The 15,037-nt window shown below is 36.3% G+C and overlaps 3 protein-coding genes across 3 annotated transcripts; 2 read left to right on the forward strand and 1 right to left on the reverse strand.

The window, feature by feature from the left end:
* The first annotated feature begins 266 nt into the window (after window positions 1-266).
* LOC103034692 (aerolysin-like protein) lies at window positions 267-3,016 on the forward strand. The gene is made up of 2 exons (XM_007251466.3): window positions 267-331; window positions 1,125-3,016. Exon 2 carries the CDS (start codon window positions 1,134-1,136, stop codon window positions 2,157-2,159), a length of 1,026 nt encoding a protein of 341 aa, XP_007251528.3. The 5' UTR covers window positions 267-331; window positions 1,125-1,133; the 3' UTR covers window positions 2,160-3,016.
* Window positions 3,017-4,213: 1,197 nt separating this feature from the next.
* Window positions 4,214-6,026, reverse strand: LOC111195352 (transcription factor HES-5-like). Its single transcript, XM_022682254.2, has 2 exons — window positions 5,907-6,026; window positions 4,214-5,789 (listed from the first exon to the last, which is right to left on the reverse strand). The coding sequence occupies exons 1-2, from the start codon at window positions 5,967-5,969 to the stop codon at window positions 5,367-5,369; spliced, it is 486 nt and encodes a 161-aa protein (XP_022537975.2). The 5' UTR covers window positions 5,970-6,026; the 3' UTR covers window positions 4,214-5,366.
* A 3,950-nt stretch (window positions 6,027-9,976) lies between these two features.
* LOC103034153 (aerolysin-like protein) lies at window positions 9,977-14,496 on the forward strand. The gene is made up of 2 exons (XM_007251465.4): window positions 9,977-10,092; window positions 11,817-14,496. Exon 2 carries the CDS (start codon window positions 11,838-11,840, stop codon window positions 12,786-12,788), a length of 951 nt encoding a protein of 316 aa, XP_007251527.3. The 5' UTR covers window positions 9,977-10,092; window positions 11,817-11,837; the 3' UTR covers window positions 12,789-14,496.
* The last annotated feature ends 541 nt before the right edge of the window (window positions 14,497-15,037 follow it).

Below are 15,037 nucleotides of genomic sequence, written 5' to 3' on the forward strand. Positions count from 1 at the left end.
GAACAATAGTCTCATAGCTTGGGTTTAAAACTGAAAAAACAATACTGAAGAACCTCAAACAAAACACAATGGGAAAAAAATAATAATGATGTTTTACACTGAAGCATTCCTGTAAACTGCAAGGTGCATAACTTTAATTATTGTGAACTCATGTGAGTTACTGTGAATTCTATCAGATTGTGCAGGTGTTCAGGAGACCGCCCACTATACTTGAGCTCTATATAAGAGGACCTGCAAATCTGCAGGTCCTAACACACTTTTAGTTGCAAATTGCAACCTGCAGCTGAAGAGAAGCTGTTTTTTTTAAAGCACAGGAGTCATCAGTCTTGTTGTAAGTATTTATCATTTAAAATATTTATTGAACATTTTAATATGTATGCAATATATTTACTTCAGCAGTGCTACTCTAATCTTAGATGCTACTACAGGTGCATCTCCAAAAATTGAAACATCGTTGAAAAATTACTTTATTTCAGTAATCCATTTCGAAACGTGAAACTCGTTTATACTGATTTTTTGGGTTTTAATTGACTGTAAGTCATAATCATCAACAATAAAAAAAAAATAAACCCTTAAAATAGAGCACTCTGTGTGTAATACATCTATATAGTATATATGTTTCACATTTTGAGTTATTAAAATAAAGTAGCTTTTCAATGATTTTCCAATTCATTTAGATGCACTAGTTTTTTTTTTTGTTCGGATTTTAAATGGTCTATACCGTTTTTGCAAAATAAAAAAAATAATTTGTGGTGGGACAAGTGGGCCTTGAGTTGCTTCCCTCTAATGATAACTTTTATGGAGATGCGGATTTCATTTTCCAGCAGGACTTGGCACACTGCCCACACTGCTAAAAGTACCAATTGGTCTTATATAATACTCAAATTTTGGTCTTCTTGGTCTTTTCTCACTATTGTATCTTAGAAATGGCCCTAACCAATTGTAACTTTAGGACAAACACTTCAGTATGACTGATTCAGTTTTTCATTCTTCTTTTGTCTTATTCAGCCAAATCATTTTGGTTTCCAAAACCTTCATTTTAGCCTACTTATTTTATTCAATGCACAACATTCCACTTTATAAAGCATGCACACCATATTTATTTCAGCTTCTTTTTCCTAAAGGTCAGCAACATGTCATACCTGTCTCCTGTTCTTGAGATTGGTGGGAAAGGAGGAAGTGATTTTGAGATTATCGGTGATGGAAATGGAGCTGCACTGCACAGGATAAGGTTGTGGATCGCTGACTTTCAGATTAAAGCTATTAGAGTCTGGCTCACCGATTATCGCACAATGCAGTTTGGAAATCCTGATGGAAAATGTACAAATGATTTTATCTTCGAAGATGGAGAGCATTTTTCTTCTCTCTTGCTTTGGAAGAATAAAGCTGGAACACATCTAGGTGCCATCAAATTCAAGACCAATCTCTCGCGGGAGTTCTTTGCACACATTAAAGGATGGGAGGAGACAGAAGAATATCCGGTGAATACTGGTTCTGGGATCTGTGTAGGGATCTCAGGGAGAGCAGGGGCGGATATTAACAGCTTGGGTTTTCTGTTCTTCAACTCAATCAAGTCTACAGTGCTGAAGGATGTGAAATATGATTCTCTCAGTGAGGTTAAGCCCAGCGTCTCTGCTGCAACAGTGAAGTCTGTGACTTACACAAACTATTCTACTGTTACTGAAGAACACAAAATAGAAACTTCAGAAACTCTCTCCAGAAAATCCTCCTGGTCGATGAAAAACAAGATGCAGTTCAACTTCATGATGGATGTGGAGGCGGAAGTTCCAGAAGTTGTGGAAGAGTCAGCTGGATACAGTTTCATCTTGGGAAATAAAAGCTCACATGGTCTGGAGTTCACAGATGAGAAACCTGAGCACCTGTCCTTCCCTGTTCAGGTTCCTCCAGGAAACACCATGAATGTAGAAATCACAATCGACCAAGTCGCCATTGATGTTCCCTACACCGGCACCGTCCAAATGACCTGTGAGAATGGAAGCGTTCTGGAGTTTCAAACTGAGGGAATTTACAAGGGCCAGACCTACACCAACCCAAAAACAGTGGTAAAATCCCAAAACATACGTCCCAGTGAGCAGGACATGAAACTTCAGACATCCATGGATATCCTTCCAGTTTTGCTACAGACTGCCTGCTATTAACAAAGACATAAAACATAAAACAAAGACTTTGTCATGGCATTTACATGAAATCATGGAATTTCTGTGCAGCCTAAAGTTTGGGCACATCTTCTCTTTTAAGGTTTTTATATTGCTTTTTTTCATACAGACTATGAAGGAACACATAAGGTATCATGAAGTAAACTGTAAAAAGTAAAAAGTGTTCTAGGGTGCTCTTAACGTGCAGTTTCTCTTCCTTTCCTAGGACAGTCCTGATGAAGGCCAGTTTCATCATAACGTTTTTGGTGGTGTTTGCACTTTACAACTGCACTTCAGGATAGTTTCACGGTTCTTAAAATCTTTGGGATTGACAGACCTACATTTCTTTAAGTATCGTTTCCCTATACTTAGTTGAGTAGTTGTTGCTTCTCATAATATATGGATTAGAGCATTACCCAAATAGAGCTATTCACTCTACACCTGTAACTCTACGTCTTCACAACTCTGGTTTGTTTAAAACTTTTTTGTTCACTAAAAATTCCAAACGTTTTTCCTTATAGTTTGGATGACTTGAGTTCATTATCTTTGATCTTATCTTTAAGATGATCATGATTATCTTTTAAATGATCATCATTATGTTTTAGATGTTTTTTAGAGTGAGCAATGAGAATGATGTCGGTCAAAGAGTTACACTCAAAAATAAACTTTTATTTGCACTCATTCATCATTTGAGTAGCTTATTATTAATGAAATCTACTTCTACTGGTTTGCACTTGCTGTATGTGCAGTTAGGAAATACATTTTGAACCCTGGATTGTTTCAAAATTGTAACATTACCCGAAAATAAATGTTTTGTATAATTGCTTGATTATGCTCAATGTATTAATGTACAAAAAGAATGTACTGAAACACCAATAAAAATAATGATTTATGATGAATTGGTGAGGTTGTTTTTATGAAGTCTTTCTTGTTTATTTATAATTTAACTTCTAATTTTTCCCATTTTCTTTCCAATTTATTCGGCCAAGTACCCAACCCACACATTAGGACTCCCCCTATCACTAGTAATGCCCCAACACACCAGGAGGGTGAAGACTAACACATGATTCCTCCGATACATGTGAAGTCAGCTGCAGCTGCTTTTCGAGCGGCATTGACGAACAGCATCACAGCGCGCTTGGAGGAAAGCGCAGCGACTCGGTTCCAATACATCAGCTCACAGACGCCCTGCGCTGTAGACATCTACCCACCCGGAGGGAGCAGGGCCAATTTTGCTCCCTCTGAGCGCCGGCAGCTTGATGGCAAAGCTGCATGAGCTGGGGATTGAACCTGCGACCTCCCGCTCAAAGTGGCAGCGCTTTAGACCGCTGGACCACTCTGTGCCGTAAAGTCTTTCTTTAGTTTCTTTACTAAAGCGAAATAAAAAAATGTGTAGCCTTAAGAAAAGCAATTATCAGTGAGGTTAAACAACAAAACCAAAAAAAAAAAGTCCAGATTTACACTCTTCCGGACTGATGGAGCATCAACGTTAGCCTCTAATCTTGGATATTGCTTTCTTGTGGGTTAAAAAAAGTTTGGGATGTTCTCTGTTACTTATTTCTGTTAAATGTCTTAAATCATGCAGCTGCTTTGTGTACTGAGCAACAATAAAATATTTTTATTTTATATTTAAATATGCATTAATATGCATTCCTATTTATTCTAAGAATCACAGTTTTCATTGGGTTTTCAGTAGAAGGACAAATATGGCGATACATGTTTTATACCCAGCAATAAGTGCACCATGGGCAAACTTGTGTTGGACACAGATGGATTGCAGGCTTTACCTTTAATCCATCAGGACACAGAACACACTCTTATACACTAGTGAAAAAAGGTTGGCAGTTATTGACCTGACCTTGTTTTAGGGGCCCAACAGGTAATGTTGTAAAAACTGAGAAACTAAACTCACAGTCTAGATATTAATAAATCATTAATAAATGTATTTTATTCTCCTTTATGTCCCATTGCCCTGTATGTACTGAAAAAACATATATCTGTGTAGGTTCAGAAGAAGTTATAAGTTATAACTGAAAAATACACAACTTGAGGAATAATGTAGTAAAATTATTACTTTATTTTCTGATAGATTTATATATCGTGTTATAATATATAACAGTATTCAGATTCTGCAACATGCAGAGAACATGATTCACAAAGTTTTCTTTACAAAAGAAAAATAAACACAAATTCTTCAATACAGAGAACATAGTTTAACAACATAAAGTAAAATAGTCTTTATAAAAGACCCATTCAGAAATCTTCATATAAACTGAAATTGATACGTTAGTGATAATATATCACAACATTAGAATTCTGTAAATTACAGATCAGGTTTAACAAAACTGTCTTTATAAAAGACAAAAACACACAAACTTAGAGAAAAAAAATTCAAACTCTATAAAACTTTCTCAATATGAGAATATCTAAAGGAATGTTAGATGTGAATTCTGCAGCATGCAGAGCACAGTCAGATTAACACACTTTAACAACATCGTCTTTATAAAAGACACATTCAGAAATCTTCATATGAACTGAAATTGATACGTTTAGTGATAATATATCACAACATTAGAATTCTGTAAATTATAGATCAGGTTTAACTAAAACATTTGTATAGAAACATATCCTCATAGAGGATGAGTAAAATCTCTAATATAGAAAAAATATCAATATTCATATAATGAACAAATTATACGGCATAAAACTGGTCAAATCAATTAAAGTCAAGTTTCAAACTGAAAGAAAGTCTGATATCATAGTAATCTATGATTGGTAATATATTTTATCTTCTTAGAAGGTAAATTAGGATCTGCTGTAGGCAGTTATCAGTAGTTCACATGTGATTCACATGAAATTCTCATTAAAGCTGAAGAAATTTTCATCAATAAAAACCCATAATTCTCCACAGGGAAAATAAACTGTAAAAATAACAGCAAAGCAAAAGTCTAACATAGACTTTTAAAATGTTTTGATCAGAAGACATTCAGTATTTTGCCTCCTAATAATTATTTAATTCTGAAGGCATCTACCAAAACTTCCAGAGAATTAAAAAATAAATAAGAACGCAAATTTCTCCACAAGAGAAACAAGCTTTAAAACAGTCTTTGATACAAAGCAATAAATACAAAACTTCACCACAAACATCTAATCTAGACATTTGTAGTCCCTTCTGTTCTGCTTTTGTAGTTCATCTGATTCTGAAGGAATCTACCAGGGCCTCCAGAGGGCGCTCTTCTCTTTGCTGATGATGTTCTGCTGCTCTTGAGGGAGAACACTTTCCCTCCATTTCTGATCTGCTGACGGCTGCAGGTTCTGCAGGACGTGGTTCATCAGTTTTCTCTGAGACTGTGTCTTCACCTCATCTTTGGACAGGAAGTGCAGAAGCTCATGGACACATCTGGAGAAGCCTTGATTGACAGCTGCTGATCTGGAGGAGAATGCAGGCTGCTGCTGCTGCTGCTTCTGCTGCTGTCGTCTGAGGAAGCTGACTGTCATCTCCAGGATATCTGCTTTCTCCAGCTTGGAGTCGGGCTGCTGGTTGAGGAACTCTGGAGTCAGGAGAGTCTTGAGCTGCTCAATGCTGCTGTTGATGCGATCTCTGCGCATCTTCTCCACCACTGGCTTTCTCAGCTGCAGATACAGAAGGAGAGCATGATTAGAGAACTGCACTCAAAACACCTTCTGTAATGAATAAAGTAGTAGATAAAGAAGGAGACTTTTTCTTCATTTAATCAGATCTCAGTTTACCTTGTTGTTGAGAGGGAGGAGCTCCTTTGAGATGGAAGGTGCTGAAGTGATTGCAGGAGTCATGGCTGTAGATCTCAGTGCTGTAGATCTCTCTGTGTAGAGTGAGTCTGATCTGCACTGGCTGAATCTCCTCTATTTATACTCCTGAATCTCCATATCAATGTGTGGGTCTTGGGCTTGCTGGAGGTTCTCACACTCTGCAGCCAATGGTGGAGCTCGGAGAGACAATGAGGAATGTGGAGCTGCCACATGCTCAGTGATCTGCTGGTCGGGGGAGCAGGTGGAGGGTGGTGGGGGTGATGGTGAGGGGTTTAGATCACTGTGTGGGTGATTCTGGGAAAGTGGTGACCCTTTAAAGAGAGCAGATTGGTGCCTGATGTTGGTACCAATGTTACAGCAAAGCACACGCCCATTACTGTGTACACGTGTGGATCTGATTTGGGGTCTTTCTAAGCTCAGTTGAATCTAGCATGGACCAGTGGAAACATTTATTCTATAAATTTAACCTTAAATAATATGCTACATTCACTTGATCAACACTGTTCATCCTCTATTTATTGATCATTAAATATTGGCTGCATTAATGTGAATGCTTTAAAACTGGCAGTTCAGTCTTAATATGTTTCTACAGTCAGATGTAAAACGGTTTAATGAATGATTAATCTAATTACACCAGCGAAACTGTTAACGATCACTCTAGTGAGGTCCAGCCTGATGTCCTAATCTGCATAAGTGTGTCTATTCTCCTGTGTGCACAAAATATTTAGTAGCTGGTGGAGATCAGAATATTAATGAGCTCTGAGTGTGATTCCTGCTCCCGAGCTTTCCCACACTCTCCCCATTGTAAGAGAGGATGAAGAACAATAGACGTGTGTCTATTCTCATGCTAATGAGTCTTTAGAAGCAGAGAACATTCAGAGGATGTTTAAAAAGGGGGAGCGACACACGTTGACCTTTCATTAATGATACTTTAACATTACGGGATCCTAAAACCACTAAAACAACCTTCAGCTCCTCAGATTGGGACATTCATTTTGAATACCTACAACAACAAGTTTGAGCTAATTATTAATTGGCACTATTTAAGACATTTACTAGACATTAAATTTAATTAATACAATTATTAAATAAAATAAATTAAATTAATTATTAAAGGTATTTTAAATAATATCTTTAATTGATTATTAATTAACAGTATTTACAACATTCTTCAGCATTCACGTGCAATAATGTAATAATGGTTAATGTTTAATAATTAGTTAGACATTACCTAACCATTTAACAGTGTTTATTACTGTTGTAAGTACTGTAAATTGATGTATCTGTATAGTAAAATGTTACCCATATCTTAAAAGACTAAACATACAAATCTTACTCCTTTACATTTACCAGACATGTGTAAGTTAAAGTTAGTGCTTCTGGATAGTAAATTAGGAAATAAAAAAGCCTGTTTCGATGTAGTTTTCATTACAATGATTGATTATAATTCTCGTATTTAAAGAATTCCCAGTTGGTAAAAGTTTCTCTTTAATTAATCATTTAAACCAGTTTACCTTTCCTCTTTAACTGAGTGTGAGTCAGATTTTCCTGCAGTATTTTAGATGTTTAGATGTTTATTACAGTGTTATAGGCTGTATGATCAGAGCTCTGTGTTCAGTGTGTTGTTCTACAGAAGTTCAGGAGGAGTTTTGTGGAGCTCGGTGTGTGTTTTTATTGTTAGTATGGTAACAGTTGTACTGCTGTTCTTATTGTTCTGGCAGTAATGCAGTAATGGAGCTCCTGCTGGATTCAGCTGTTCAGCTCAGAGTTTCCCACATTCAGAATGAGTGAAGAACAGAAGCTGCAGAGCTGAATGGGTGATTAGTGATGGTTAAAGATGGTGGGCTGTGTTGTAGACGGGGTCTGACGTCTCTCACCATCTGGAGGGAAAGACCCTCACTGGCTGAGGCGAGACGTCACTGAATACAGCGTTTACCCTCATCAGTGCAGCAGAGTCTGTATACAGCTTTATCACTGACTGTAGGAACTGTTATATTTACAGTATTTCACTGTACAGGATATTCTCCTCATTCTGTAGACGTTTATAAACTCTTATAAACTAATAATGAAAAGCTTAAATATAAAATACATTACAGAAAATTATACAACAAGCAAAATAATAAAAATACGATACATTAAATCAATGATTTTTAATTACTGCATAAGATCAACAATAACAGGCAGTAATTTAAAGATTATTCAAACCATGGGAAATAAGAAGAGGGGAAAATCATACCAAACAATAATAGAATCATCCATAAAAAAAATAAAGTAAGAAGTAAATGAATAAAAAAGGTTCTCAGTAATACTCTTGATTAAAATGGAGTGTTTTAGGATATTGTTTAAGCAATGTTTACTGAGTCTGCTTCTCTAGGGCTTTTTGGTTTTATACATTTTGAAAAATCAGGTGCAAAAATACCAAAAATGGTCCTCTCCAAAAAATACACATTACGTCATACAGTACTGTAGAAACTGTTATACTTACAATATTTCAGTGTACAGCACTGAAAACTCTTATAAACTAATAATGAAAAGCTTAAATATAAAATATATTACAGAAAATTATAAACAAGCAGATAATAAATATAGATTTATAAGATTATTCAAACCATGGGAAATAAGAAGAGGGAAAATCATGTAAAACAATAACAGAGTCATCATCAGTCATAATTTAAATGAGAAGAAAATTAATAAAAACATGCACAAAGTTGTAATCTTGATTAAACATATGTTTTTTTTTAGGATATTGTTTAACCAATGTTCTCTGAATCTGCTTCTCAAAACCAGTTTATTTTATTTCAAAGAAAGAAACACAAAAAACGATAGGACACCTATTAATTTGGGTTTCCACTCATATAGTTAACCCTCCTGTTATGTTGATTTGTCAGGAACAGCACTTAAAGCACCCCTACATAATAGTATGTAACAAACACCCATTCATCAGTTTATTTCAGGATAACTTATCTTTTGTGAAAGCAATAGTTTCTGGCCAGTATCAGATTGTAGCTTATTTAGCACGATTTAATCTGGCAGTGGCCCTCTCCAGCATCAAAAACATCAAGAAAAAATATAACATAAATATAATATAACATAATATACATTTTAAAATAATTTTCTCCTCCAAATGGATTTTTTAAAATAATTTTATTTCTACTTTTCAAAATGTTCTCCCCAATTTACACAGCCAATTACCCAACCCACTCATTAGGACTCCCCCTATCACTAGTGATGCTTCAACACACCAGGAGGGTGAAGACTAACACATGCTTCCTCTGATACATGTGAATCAGCCACCGCTTCTTTTTTCGAGCTGCTGCTGATGCAGCATTACCGAACAGCATCACAGCGCACTCAGAGAAAAGTGCAGCAGCTCGGTTCCGGTACATCAGCTCACAGACGCCCTGTCCTGGGGACATCACCCTAGGAGTGATGTGGGGAGAGAGTGCCATCTACCCACCCGGAGAGAGCAGGGCCAATTTTGCTCCCTCTGAGCGCCGGCAGCTTGATGGCACAGCTGCATGAGCTGGGGTTCAAACCTGCGACATCCAGCTTATAGCGGCAGCGCTTTAGACCCGTGGACCACTCAGCGCCCCCTAAATGGAGTTTTATTATGGTTTTTTGGCTGCTGTAATAGCGCCCATTATTATTTTCCTTTGAGAGATACGCAAATTAAGAGTGGAGTTATCCCCAAGGAGCCCTGTTGTTTCTTTGCTCATGTCTGTAGTGACATACTTTCATTTTACTCAATTTCCATTAAAATTTATTTCATTACTTTTCCTAATGTTCTGCCAAAAAAGGTCCAGCCACAAATATAGAAAAAGTTATGTTGTATCTGAACATTTCTGTGATGCAGCATTACTGCAAAAAACACGTTGAGATCTTAGAACAGTATATGTTACTGTCAAATTCACATCAGGTCAAATGTGAACAACTCTTGACGGGAATTGTTTTTTTGAGGTTTGCAATGAATTCTACCTGTATGAACAGGTAAAATTCCTGAAGGGGACCGCCCTCGAGATTAAGATCTATATAAGAGAACATACTCAGAGTCAAATACTATTTTTTCAACGCTCTTATTTTGCAAACAGCAAGTTGCAGCTGAAGGGACTCAGCTTTTTTGGAAAGCTCAGGAACTGTGTGATCTGTTGTAAGTATTTATTATTGTATAGATAAAATTGCATGTTTACAAATATAAACCTGTGTATACTGCAAGATATAACATACTTTAAATTACCATGTTTACAGAATTACATACAGAACCAGTTCAAAGTTTGGACACATGTTTTATTCAATGTTTTTTTTTTTTCATAATTTTCATTGTAGATTAATAGTGAAGTGATTCAGAATCTGAAGGAACACATAAGGAATCATGTTGTAACTTAAAAACAGTGTTAAACAAACCAAAATACTCTGTGAAACATTTAGGTGCTCTTATCTGGGGAGCTGTTTGTTAAGTTGTGGTTTTTGAGAATGGTAACTCTGATGAACTTATCCTGTACAAGAGTTATAACTGTTGCTCTTCTTTTCCTGGGGTGTTCCTGATGAGTGCCAGTTCCATCATAATGTTTTTGATGGGCTTTGCAGTGCCGCACTTGAGGAGACTTTTGAAGTTCTTGAAATGTTTCAGATTGACTGACCTTTATTTATTAAAGTAATTTGTTTATTTTCTTAGTAGAGTATATATTTTAAATATACTTACTTTATTATTCTATTTATTCAAATTTTATTTCAGTTTGGATATTGGTCTGGGGTGGGTTTCCTGAAAGCTTTTAACGCTAAGAACTTCGTTAATTTGTACTTAAGATTGATCGTTAATTAAAGAGTGTTTCCCAAACCCGTGCGTAACTAAAGTACTGCGTAAACTCGCTCGCAGATTAACAAGTAACCCGACCCAATCGTTAATCATAAAGTTCTACTTAAAAGGAACCCTGCTTGCAGTTCAGCACCTTAAACACCAGGGACCGCCAATTTTGAGGGAGAAAAATGATTATTTTTGTGGTTGTAGCTTGTAGCTTGTAGTCTAATTGGGCATATTTTTATTGACCAATCAAACCCACAAATAAATCTTTAAAATCCAGATTAGCGATGGTAGAGTTCTTGACATTAATGCTGCAATTAATGCAATCAATGAATTCCTGCAGGTGATTCTCACATTCTAAGAAAAGCTGCAAAGTCTCCAAGTCTCTGCATTCTGTAACCAGGCTGTTATTGTGGCATGCACGCACTTCTCACCAGCCCGGGGATAACAGCACCACACAATATATTTTCATGCTATTGGGAAAATTCCTGGTAGTGTAGGTCCGGTGCAGGGGACGCTTTTGGTGTCTTTAATCACACCTACACGTACTGTAAAGGGGACTCTGCGGTAAATAGTAAAGTAACAAAGTATATTTAAATATATATTTGCTGTATTTTGTTTCTCTTTTAAATTTACAACATATACTTTTTCCTTTCGATTTTTTAAAATCAATACCCAGCCTTACTTGTTATCACGTTTCACATCAACCCAAGACCAAGAATTTTTGTCAACTTATTTATCAAATATGCGTTAAATACTTTGTCTCTACCTTTTCTCATGTTTTTCTGCGGCTTATTTTTCTTTATCAGGTTCTATTTTTCTCTTATTTGATGCTTGATAATAGCATGTCTTCATTTGTAGTCAGTCTAAAAGTCTGAACCATCCAAAAAAGTGCTTTCTCACAGCCAGCAAACCCAATGAACTTAAAGTTTGATCATTTGGTCCGGAACTTAACTAAGCAGTTGAAACTGAATCGTTCAAACTGAACAGTTCAAAGAAGGTACATGTGAAAATGCACAACATCAACAGAAATTAACATTTTTCTATTGTATTTTTTAATTCTATTTCTTTAGGTCTACATTAATAGCAACAATATGTCATACCTGAGGGAATACATCGGTGGAAGTGGAGGTCATGCATTTGATTTTAATGGGCTTGGCAATGGAGCCACACTGAAACAGATATGGGTGTGGGTTGGTGGCTGGCAGATCAAAGCCATTAAGGCCTGGCTTACCGATGGCCGCTCCGAGCAGTTTGGAAACCCCAGTGGAAATCCCAAACAATTTATATTTGAAGATGGAGAGTTTTTTACCTCTCTCTCGCTCTGGGGAAATGGAGCTGGAACACGTACAGGTGCCATCAAATTCAGGACCAACAAATCTCGAGAGTTCTTTGTACAGATGACGGAGTGGGGCCTGAAGACAGAATACCCAATAGATGTTGGTTCTGGGATCTGCATGGGAATTTCTGGAAGATGTGGGTCAGATATCGATTGCTTATCTTTCGTATTCATCAACAGCATTGAGTCTACTGTGATGAAGAATGTGAATTATCCCACAATGCACATGGAGATACCCAAGGTAGTTGTCGAAGAAATCAAATCCATAACTTACCACAACACATCTGATGTCCAACAAGAATACAAAGTAGAAACTTCAAAAACCATCACCAAAAAGTCCTCCTGGTCAACAACCAACAAGATGGAAATGTCTTTCCACATGGAAGTGAAGGCAGGAATTCCAGATGTTGTGGAAGTATCAACTGGATTCAGTTTTACCATGAGTACTGAAAGCACATATGGTTTGGAGAATTCTGAGGAGAAAACCGAGCTGCTGTCTTTCCCTGTTCAGGTTCCTCCAAAGAAATCCATGGATGTAGACATCACAATCGGTCGAGCCACATTTGATCTCCCCTACACCGCCACTGTCCAAATTACCTGCAGCAATGGCTCAACTTTAGAGTATCCTACTAAGGGAATCTATAAGGGCGTGACCTACACCGATGTGACAACAGTGGTGAAAGAATCCACAAAGAAGCCCAAATAGTCGTAATTTTTTCTTGATCTAGGAAGACAACCATGGTCTAACCTAAAAGAAAATACAATGAAAAAAAAAAAACAATTATAAACCGACAATATTTTATAGTTAAGGGATCAGGGATATGTTTTTTATAATCTTTTTATATATCTATCTTTTTTGCAATTACCAATTTCCACAAAGACCATTTTTTATTCTTCTGATTAACGGGTACAAACTGGGAACCGGGATCATCATCTGAGTGGTTGAATAGGACAAATACTCCTCACCATTGGACACTCCAGAAAGGAGCATTCCTCACACTAGCTGTTCGTTCTGCCCAAGAACATCCAAGCGTCAGGACTCCCACATGAGTAAAACTTTACAATAAGAGTAAATCAGTTAACAGTACTTATGACATCATTACAAATGATTAAACTAATGTCTCAATCCATTATTACAGAGGCTTTCCCCATCTTTTACGTTTTGTCACCTTACAACCACAAATTTAAATGGATTTTATTTAGATTTTAAGTGATAGACCCACAAAAAGAAGCACGTCATTGTGAAGGTAATTCTCAGTATAAATACAGCTGTTCTCTGAAGGCCTCAGTGGATTGTTAGAGAACACTAGCGAACAAACAGCAACATGAAGACCAAGGGACTCACCAGACAGGTCAGAGATAAAGTTGTGGAGAAGAAGTTTAAAGCAGGGTTATGTTATAAAAAACATATCTCAAGCTTTAAGCATCCCAAAGAGTATTGATCCTCAATCCATCATTCAAAAAATGAACCTGAAAAAGTATTCTACAACTGATTCTACAAACCTACCAAGACATTGCCATGGTCCAGCACAGGTCAGAGAAGCAGCCAAGATGCCCATGGTCACTCTGGAGGAGCTGCAGAGATCCACAGCTCGGCTGGATCAGGAGAATCTGTCTACAAGACAACAATAAGTCGTGCACTCCACAAATTTGGCCTTTATGGAAGAGTGGCATAAAAAGACATAAAAACATGAAAAGAGCAAGAATGTGGAAAAAGGTCATTAAATACCTTCTTACATAACCATACATTACATAACCATTTAGCCATGTTTATTACTGTTATTATAAGTACTGTTATTTGTGAGCCACATGTATAGACAAGTTAACACAGTCAGTCCAGCCCTCCTGCAGGTCTTTGAAAAGCCCCTGGAGACAACACAGAAACTTCAACCAGACAAGTCTAAACTCTACACCACTGTGCAGTAATTACACCACCAAGCAGCATATCTCAGAAACAGATGTTCCCATGGAACTGTTGTGTGTGCAGGGTCTTCTATTTGCTTCTCAGTACCCCATGAAAATGCATATTCCGGGGTTTGGGATATTTTGAAATATTTGCTTGTATGTACCTTAAAATGTTTAAATGAATTAGAATTGTAATCATCTTCTGCTTACATGGGTAGATCTGGGAAAAAAATCTTTTTATTTTTTGTGTGCCTGATAAAATAATTAACGTAGTACTAATTACTACTTTAACTGTTTATTTCTAGAGAACTGTTTTGGGGAAATTTTGTTATAAAAACTGTTTTATGCAGATTCTACTTTTAAAGAAAATGTTCCTAATCTTGGATATTGTTTTATTATGGGTGAATATTTTGGGATGTTCTCTGTTACTTATTTTTGTTAAAATGTCTTAAATCATTCATCTGCTTTGTGTACTGTGCAGCAATAAAATCTTTCATTTTAAATTTAAATATAGATTCTTTACCATTTTTATTTATTCGAAGAATCACAGTTTTCATTGGGTTTTCAGTAGAAGGACAAATATGGGGATACATATATTACACTTAGCAATGGCTGCACCTATGGACAGTTTTTATTACTGTTTAAAACAACCAGGTTGGGGGTTATTCGCCTGGCCTTACTTTAAAAGCCCAACTGGCAAACTAAACTCACAGCCCAGTCATGAATAAATTAATAAATAATTAATTAATGCATTTTATTTTCCTTCAATGTACCATTGCTCTTACACACTGAAAAACTATATCTGTATATTTGTTCAGAAAAAAATAAATCTTTAAAAAAATCTGATAACTAAAAAATACACAACTTGAGGAATAATGTAGTAAAATGAGTATTTTATTTTCTGATAGATTTATATATCGTGTTATAATATATAACAGTATTCAGATTCTGCAACATGCAGAGAACATGATTCACAAAGTTTTCTTTACAAAAGAAAAATAAACACAAATTCTTCAATACAGAGAACATAGTTTAACAACATAAAGTAAA

Source organism: Astyanax mexicanus, chromosome 24 (assembly GCF_023375975.1).
Source record: "Astyanax mexicanus isolate ESR-SI-001 chromosome 24, AstMex3_surface, whole genome shotgun sequence".
Taxonomy (NCBI): Eukaryota; Metazoa; Chordata; class Actinopteri; order Characiformes; family Acestrorhamphidae; genus Astyanax; species Astyanax mexicanus.

What these genes read in the sequence shown, in the direction of transcription:
- LOC111195352 (XM_022682254.2), bottom strand. Translation starts at nt 5,969, where the DNA reads ATGACTCCTGCAATCACTTCAGCACCTTCCATCTCAAAGGAGCTCCTC. An exon ending in TCCTCCCTCTCAACAACAAG is followed by an intron (nt 5,790 to 5,906) that starts GTAAACTGAGAT and finishes CTGTATCTGCAG; the next exon opens with CTGAGAAAGCCAGTGGTGGA.
- LOC103034153 (XM_007251465.4), top strand. Translation starts at nt 11,838, where the DNA reads ATGTCATACCTGAGGGAATACATCGGTGGAAGTGGAGGTCATGCATTT.
- LOC103034692 (XM_007251466.3), top strand. Translation starts at nt 1,134, where the DNA reads ATGTCATACCTGTCTCCTGTTCTTGAGATTGGTGGGAAAGGAGGAAGT.